We start from the raw sequence: 8467 nt of genomic DNA on the forward strand, positions 1-8467 counted from the left end.
CTTGAGGGCCCCAGGCCTCGGCCTCACCAGGCTCACCCGAAGGCCGTGGGGACACAAGCACACGCACAGAAAGTGCCCTAGGGTTCCAAGGTCAAGCTTTTGCCTACGGCATCAGTTTGCTTTCAGACTGTGGACGAGATTATAAAATCACCAGGAGGAAAGAGCATGAAAAAGTTCTGCTTGGGCAGTACCTCAAGGCTTTGAGGGAGAGGGTTTGTGGTGCTTCCTCGCTCACAGGGAGCCGCAGGAAGTAAAACTAGAAATAAACTAGTAATAAACTAGTAAAAATAGTCATAACCCCGTATTAATTGGAAGGAAAACCTGAGGAATTGGCAGCTAGCCCCTCAGAAACATGAGGAGCAAAAGCCAGTCTTCTACCTGAGAGCTGCCTGGGCAGGGGCAATTCTTCCGATTGCATCAGCGTTGCCGTGGCTAGAAAGGGCAGCGAGGAGAGGAATTCAGCGTCTCCTGGCAGCCCCTGAAATCCCAGCTCTCACTTGCGTGCACCGGGGATTCTGCTTCAGACTCTGAACTTGCGCAGCCGCTCCTTGGGCGCTGTTTGCCCCCAGGCACAGCGGTGGGTGCTGCAGCAGCTGTCCCGCACACAGGGCTCTGGAGCCTCCCCGAGGCCGCCAAGGACTGGAGGAGGCCACGTGCCCGGGATCTGGTGCAGCACCGTGGGGCTGTGGGGGATGCTTTGGTCTCTTTGGGTGGAAGGTTGGGGAGCAGGGCAAATGGAATCAAGATGAGACAGGGATCAACCAGCGCCACGCCAGGCAGCCTTTTTTCCTACCGGGGCTCCTCTGAGTTTAGCGAGCTAATGAGGCCTGCGGAGCAAACGAGACCCGGGAGCGAGGAGGGAAGGGCTGGCTGGGAAGGAGTCAGATAAAGCCCTTGCAGGCATTTCTCTTTCCGAGGGGCTCCTGGGGAGACAAAGGAGACAAGAAGGATGTCCCATCTCGTGACACTCCCTTTTTTCCTTCAGGAGCTGTACCGCAGTCACTGCGTACAAGAGTTTCCATCGTGATCCCTTTGATGCCAGGGAGCACAAAGAACTTGGAACCTTGCCGGAGTCCAGCCCTGCCTGCCTATCTTGGAGCAGAGGGGAAAGATGAAGAAGTATTTGGGCGGGGCTTGAGCCGAAATGGCATTTTGCCGCTTCTGATTTCCTCCCAGCTTTTGCAGCGGGGCGACCACTGCGTCCCTGCAAACCGCTCCCCTTTCCAAAGCACACGCGAGCCTGGCTGGCAGCTCCGGCTTCTCGAAGGGGCTGCTGCCGTTGGCAACAGGAGCTGTTGTTGAAATTTTCGCGTTGCTTAACACCCCCTGCCAAAGGCCACCGAGTGGCTGAGGAAGGACCCAAAAAGATTACCCTGGAGGAAGGGGACCAAAAGCTTGGAAAAGGATGAAAGAAAGGCTCCGATGACAACGACAAGAACAAGATTTATTTTTGACAGCAAATTAACACCCGCCGCCCTCCAGCCCTCCCAGATTCGCAGGCCGAGCGGTGCTGCTTCCGTGCCTGAGGTGCTGGCACCCTGGGGAGAGAAACCAGAAAGCCGCGGTCAGCCGGACAGGGCTCCTGTCCCCCCTGTCCCAGCACGGCCTGTGCCCGGGCCAGGCTGCTGGCGGTGCCAATTCTCCGTTTCTAGAGGAGAGCAGCATGGCAGGCCACGTTCCACCTCCTCCACTTAAACACGGCAGAGCAGTCTCCTCAGCAGCTGCAAGAGCGGGATGCTCGTGTGCCCGCTGCCGTCTGCCGGAAGCCCATCTGCCACCCGTTGCTGTGAAGCCGGGTACCCACCTCTGGAGACCTGCTGCCAAGAGAGGAGCCGATCCCGCACGAGGTCCTCGTCCGTCTTGAAGGCGATGGCCCCGCAGACCGCGGCCCCCCGGGGTAGCGCCGGCACCGGACGCACTCCACAAACAGGGGGCCAGCGCTTCCCCATGCGGTCCGGGCACCCGGTGCAACCTTCCTGGAAAAAGCAAAGAACGATTGCATGAAAGTCAATTCAAAACAAGACCTGGGAGCAAGAAAAAGCGTCAAAGGTTATCACCGTATCACGGGCCTGGGGAGGGTCTGAGCACTCCATGCAAGCATTAAGGCTCTCCATGGCTGGGGAAAAACCCCACCTTTCCCACGCGTAAGCCCACCCCTTCCTCAAGGGCCCGCAAAGCAGACCAGCAGGGGCACGCCTTCGGAACCCGCCCCCCTCTGCTGCCCCCCGTCCCTACGGACGGATGCTTTTGCCAGGCTGGCTCCCCCCGCCCCAGCCCGGGCCAGGCTGGGTGGCAGAAGCTATCAGCAAGGCCGGGCGCTGGCTCCCCCTGCACAGCATCCGTGCCCTGTCCCGCCAAAAAGCAACTTGGCGGCCGGCGGAAAAATTAATATTCCCCGGCGCCGCCAAGCGGGGAAGCTCCGGCGCCTGGCCCGGCCGAGCCCTGCCACGCCTGGAACCACGAGCATCCCCCCACCCCTCCGCCGGCTGTGGACTCATCTTGATTCCGTCGGGGCGCAGAGCGTGTCCTCCAGGAAGGGGCCGCAACCAAAGCCAACCGGCTTTGCCCCGCCAGCGGCCAGCTCGAGGACGGTGTTGTCCGGCTCCAGGTCGTGCTCCAGAAGAACACCCCGGCGGTGCCTCGGCTTGCGGGGACATCACGATGCCATTGAGCTGCAGGGGGATGTTTCCCCTTTTCCAGTCCGTGGCAACTTCACTGCACTGCCACGACTTCTCCAATAGGATGGGGAGCACTGAGCCGCTTCCTCCACAAGGCGCCGAGGACCAGCGGAAGCATCTCCTCGGCTGCGCTCTCTCCTCCGTGCCACGGCCGCAGGGAAACGCTCTGCCGTTTTCTTCGAGCGCCCCGAGACGCGTGCAGCTGGTGCTTGCTGGGCTCCTGGATCCTACTGTGCAGAGGGATGGATCTCTGCTGTCTCCTGGGCCAAGTGACGGTCCTGCAGCCAAGAATGCTCAAACAGGTCTTCCAAGGACGGCCTGTGCGCGGGGTCCATGGATAAACACCACCGGATGAGGTGCTGGCACTCTGGGGAGAGAAACGGGAAAACGCTGCTCAGCGGGACAAGGCTCCTGCCCCTGCTCTCCCAGATTCCACGGTGCCCAGGCCACACTAGGAGCGCTCGGAAGCTGCACCCCAACCTTCCCGTCGATCCTCCCTTTCGGACGAGAGCAGCCCAGAGGCACACGTGCCACCTCCTCCAGCTAACCCCAGCAGATCAGCCTCCTCCCTAGCTGCAAGAGCAGGACGCCTGCGTGCCACCTGCCCTCTGCCAACCACGTCCTTCCCCCCCTCCCCCCGTGCTGTGAAGGCGCATCCCCACCTTGAGACACCCGGGGCGGGAAGAAGAGCTGGCCCCGGATGATGTCCTCATCCGTGTTGAAAGGAAGGTGCCCACAGACCAGCTCATAGAGCAGGATGCCCAGGGACCAGATGGTGGCTGGCTGGCCATGGTAGCAGCCAAAGAGGATCCACTCCGGCGGGCTGTACTCCGGCGTGCCTACGGGACACGGGCGCAGCTCATCAGGCCCTGATGAGTGCTGCTCCCTCCCAGCCAGCTCCCATTCCACAACAGGCAGCCCTCGCCCCGCCGGAAAGCAACTTGGCTGCAGCCGGCTGCAGAAGGATTTCCCCTCGCTCCCTCCCTCTTCCGCCTCTGCCAGCAAAGGGGGGAATCTCTGCTGCCCGGCTGGGCCCCGCCTTTGGGCTCACCTGACATTCGGGTGTAGAAGGTGTCCTGGAGGACCGTGCCGCACCCGAAGTCGATGAGCTTTGCCTCGCCGGTGGCCAGGTCGACGAGGACGTTCTCGGCCTTGATGTCGCGGTGCAGGACGCCGCGGCTGGTGCAGTGCCGCACGGCCTCCAGCACCTGGCGGAACAGCCCCCGCGCCACGGGCTCCGTCAGGAAGCCCCGCTCCTCCAGGAAGTACCAGAGGTCCTGACAGCGCTCCGGACGCTCCATGACCAGCGCGAAGCCGTCGGGCAGCTCGAACCAGTCCAGGAGCCGCACCACGCCGCGGAAGCCAGGGCGCGACACCATCCAGAGCAGCGCCAGCTCCAGGGGCACAAGGGCGCCGTTGTGCTGCGGGGGGGACCGCGATGCCGTCAGCGGGGCCGATGCTGCGCCGAGCCTTCGGCACCCCGGCCCGGCCCCACCGCCGCTCGCCATTGCCCGGCCCGGGACGCTCCGCGGCCCCCGCTCACTGCACGCTCGCTCCCCTCGCAGCGTCCCGGCTCCCACCCTCCCGGGCCTCGCCCTAGCCCCGCCCGCCACGCCCCGCCGGCTTTCACTCACCAGCCGCGCCCACTCCGGGATGCGATCGCGGGACACTCGCTTGATGGCCACCTGCAAGTCAAGGCGAGCGGCGGGCTGAGCTCGTCGCCCGTCGCCCGTCGCCCGCCGCCCGCCGCCCCCCTCCGACCCGGCCCCACTCTTACCGGGGCGCCGTCGGCGAGCCGGGTCCCGGAGTAAACGCTGCCGCAGCCGCCGCTCCCCAGCAGCGGGCCCTGCCGGTAGAGCTGCTCCAGGGGAGGCTTCTCCGCCCGTGCGGGCGGCACCGCGCTCTCGGCATTCTGCCCGGGGCCCCCGGGCGCTGCTGCTTCCCGAGCCGCCCCGGGGCCGGCGGCCGAGCTGACGAGCGGCGGAGTTCGGAGCGGGGAAGCTGCCGGCGATGCTGCGGACGACGCTGCCGGGGACGGGGCGGGAGCCGGGCGGCAGCGGGGCGGCTCCGGGCGGAAGCGCCGGAGGGGCCTCGTTCGGGGCCGGGGCCGGGCCAGGGCCCGCGCCAGGCGGAGCCAAAAGAGCGTGCTGCTCCGCCAGCACCAGAGCGAGCGGCCCTTCCAGCGGCGCCGCTGCCAGTACGGAGAGAGCCCGGCGGAGGCGGCACCGCGGCGGGCCGGGCAGGGGCGGGCAGGGGGCGGCCCCGCCGAGGGGCGGCAGCGGGGCGGCTCCGGGCGGAGCCGCGGGAGGGGCCTCGGCCGGGGCCGGGCCAGGGCCCGCGCCAGGCGGAGCCAAAAGAGCGTGCTGCTCCGCCAGCACCAGAGCCGCTGCCAGGACGGAGAGAGCCCGGCGGAGGCGGCACCGCGGCGGGCACGGGGCGGCCCCGCAGAGGGGCGGCCCGCGGGACGCGGCATGAGCCGCGCTGGGAGAGGCGGAGACAGGGACGGGACGGGAGTGAGTGGAGTGTGAGAGGGAGAAGGGGACGGAGAGCGAGCGGAAATCCGAGTGGAAAACCGATCGAGAGAGGCGCTGCTGCTGCCGCTGCTGCTGCCGCTGCTGCTGCCGCTGAGCCGCCGGAGCGCGCGGCCGTTCCGTTCGTCCGTTCCCTGCGCGAGCCCACCGGAGGAGCCGGCGCGCGCCCCGCGGAAGGGAAGAAGCAAACAAAGAAATAAATGCCCGTGAAAGAAATAACCTAATAAATCAATACAGAAATAAAGAAAAGTGTGGGCTTGTAGCTTTCTTCTTCCTTGGGTGAGATGAAGCATTTCACCGGGAAGAGTTCCCTGTCCTGATGGTTGTGCGAGAGTGGACAGGAGTGGAGCCTTTAATTTTCAGGTAGAAAAGATAAATCGTGTCAGTAATGTCATCTCTTTTCATCCTCTGTTGAGACAGTTGCAGGCTGCCAAAAGACAGAGTCTGCAATGTGGAACTTGGTCCCAAGCTTCTTTTTCTGCCAGAGGATGAGGAGGGGAAGTATCCCAGAATCACGGAGTCACGGCATTGTTTGGCTTGGACGGGACCTGAAAGATCACGTCGTTGCAAGCCCCCCTGCTGTGGCTAGGGACCCCTGGCACTGGACCAAGGGCTTGTCTAGAGCTCCTTTCAGCCTGGCCTTGAACACTGCCAGGGGAGGGGGTAGCCACACCTTCTCCGGGCAACCTGTGCCACGAGAGTCATTTTTCTGAATACCTCATCTAAACCTACTCTCTTTCCGTTTGGATCCATTCTCCCTTGTCCTGTCCTTGCCTGCCCTTGTCCAAAGTCCCTCTCCAGCTTTCTTGTAGGTTGCCGTCAGGTCCTGGAAGGCCACGGTTCTGTCGAGCCTAAGCCTAAGTGTCTTTTGCCGGCTGAAGAAGCCCAGCTGTCTCAGCCTTTCCTTGCAGGAGAGGTGCTCCAGCGCTCGCTAAATCTCGGTGTCCCCCGTCCGCACGTGCTCCAGCCCGTCCGTGTCCTTGCCATCCGTGCTGGGGAGCCCGGCAGAGCCGGATGCAGCGCTGCAGGTGCAGTGTCACCGGCGTGGAGGAGACACGGCCCTGCCAGCGGCTCCGGGAGCCAGCAGTTGGCGACTGGCCGCCCGCTTGCCAGAGACCCGGGGCCTTTGTGCCTCCCCTGCTCCCCGCGCCTTTCCCCGCCGCTCCCTCGCTCCCTCGCTCGCTCGCTCGGGGGAAATCCACCCTCTGCCGCCCCGCCCCGCTGCCCCGGGGGCTCCCCGGCGCCATCTTGAGGGCCCCAGGCCTCGGCCTCACCAGGCTCACCCGAAGGCCGTGGGGACACAAGCACACGCACAGAAAGTGCCCTAGGGTTCCAAGGTCAAGCTTTTGCCTACGGCATCAGTTTGCTTTCAGACTGTGGACGAGATTATAAAATCACCAGGAGGAAAGAGCATGAAAAAGTTCTGCTTGGGCAGTACCTCAAGGCTTTGAGGGAGAGGGTTTGTGGTGCTTCCTCGCTCACAGGGAGCCGCAGGAAGTAAAACTAGAAATAAACTAGTAATAAACTAGTAAAAATAGTCATAACCCCGTATTAATTGGAAGGAAAACCTGAGGAATTGGCAGCTAGCCCCTCAGAAACATGAGGAGCAAAAGCCAGTCTTCTACCTGAGAGCTGCCTGGGCAGGGGCAATTCTTCCGATTGCATCAGCGTTGCCGTGGCTAGAAAGGGCAGCGAGGAGAGGAATTCAGCGTCTCCTGGCAGCCCCTGAAATCCCAGCTCTCACTTGCGTGCACCGGGGATTCTGCTTCAGACTCTGAACTTGCGCAGCCGCTCCTTGGGCGCTGTTTGCCCCCAGGCACAGCGGTGGGTGCTGCAGCAGCTGTCCCGCACACAGGGCTCTGGAGCCTCCCCGAGGCCGCCAAGGACTGGAGGAGGCCACGTGCCCGGGATCTGGTGCAGCACCGTGGGGCTGTGGGGGATGCTTTGGTCTCTTTGGGTGGAAGGTTGGGGAGCAGGGCAAATGGAATCAAGATGAGACAGGGATCAACCAGCGCCACGCCAGGCAGCCTTTTTTCCTACCGGGGCTCCTCTGAGTTTAGCGAGCTAATGAGGCCTGCGGAGCAAACGAGACCCGGGAGCGAGGAGGGAAGGGCTGGCTGGGAAGGAGTCAGATAAAGCCCTTGCAGGCATTTCTCTTTCCGAGGGGCTCCTGGGGAGACAAAGGAGACAAGAAGGATGTCCCATCTCGTGACACTCCCTTTTTTCCTTCAGGAGCTGTACCGCAGTCACTGCGTACAAGAGTTTCCATCGTGATCCCTTTGATGCCAGGGAGCACAAAGAACTTGGAACCTTGCCGGAGTCCAGCCCTGCCTGCCTATCTTGGAGCAGAGGGGAAAGATGAAGAAGTATTTGGGCGGGGCTTGAGCCGAAATGGCATTTTGCCGCTTCTGATTTCCTCCCAGCTTTTGCAGCGGGGCGACCACTGCGTCCCTGCAAACCGCTCCCCTTTCCAAAGCACACGCGAGCCTGGCTGGCAGCTCCGGCTTCTCGAAGGGGCTGCTGCCGTTGGCAACAGGAGCTGTTGTTGAAATTTTCGCGTTGCTTAACACCCCCTGCCAAAGGCCACCGAGTGGCTGAGGAAGGACCCAAAAAGATTACCCTGGAGGAAGGGGACCAAAAGCTTGGAAAAGGATGAAAGAAAGGCTCCGATGACAACGACAAGAACAAGATTTATTTTTGACAGCAAATTAACACCCGCCGCCCTCCAGCCCTCCCAGATTCGCAGGCCGAGCGGTGCTGCTTCCGTGCCTGAGGTGCTGGCACCCTGGGGAGAGAAACCAGAAAGCCGCGGTCAGCCGGACAGGGCTCCTGTCCCCCCTGTCCCAGCACGGCCTGTGCCCGGGCCAGGCTGCTGGCGGTGCCAATTCTCCGTTTCTAGAGGAGAGCAGCATGGCAGGCCACGTTCCACCTCCTCCACTTAAACACGGCAGAGCAGTCTCCTCAGCAGCTGCAAGAGCGGGATGCTCGTGTGCCCGCTGCCGTCTGCCGGAAGCCCATCTGCCACCCGTTGCTGTGAAGCCGGGTACCCACCTCTGGAGACCTGCTGCCAAGAGAGGAGCCGATCCCGCACGAGGTCCTCGTCTGTCTTGAAGGCGATGGCCCCGCAGACCGCGGCCCCCCGGGGTAGCGCCGGCACCGGACGCACTCCACAAACAGGGGGCCAGCGCTTCCCCATGCGGTCCGGGCACCCGGTGCAACCTTCCTGGAAAAAGCAAAGAACGATTGCATGAAAGTCAA

General features: G+C 63.2%; 1 protein-coding gene across 1 annotated transcript; it reads right to left on the reverse strand.

Moving 5' to 3' along the window:
• Window positions 1–2712: 2712 nt before the first annotated feature.
• LOC138107033 (serine/threonine-protein kinase pim-3-like) lies at window positions 2713–6456 on the reverse strand. The gene is given in 8 exon segments (XM_069008366.1): window positions 2713–2916; window positions 2918–3045; window positions 3341–3517; window positions 3730–4099; window positions 4313–4363; window positions 4456–4869; window positions 5057–5159; window positions 6194–6456. Coding segments are annotated over 8 exon segments (1710 nt in total).
• Between the last annotated feature and the right edge of the window lie 2011 nt (window positions 6457–8467).

Source organism: Aphelocoma coerulescens, chromosome 3, assembly GCF_041296385.1.
Source record: "Aphelocoma coerulescens isolate FSJ_1873_10779 chromosome 3, UR_Acoe_1.0, whole genome shotgun sequence".
In the NCBI taxonomy this organism is placed as follows: domain Eukaryota; kingdom Metazoa; phylum Chordata; class Aves; order Passeriformes; family Corvidae; genus Aphelocoma; species Aphelocoma coerulescens.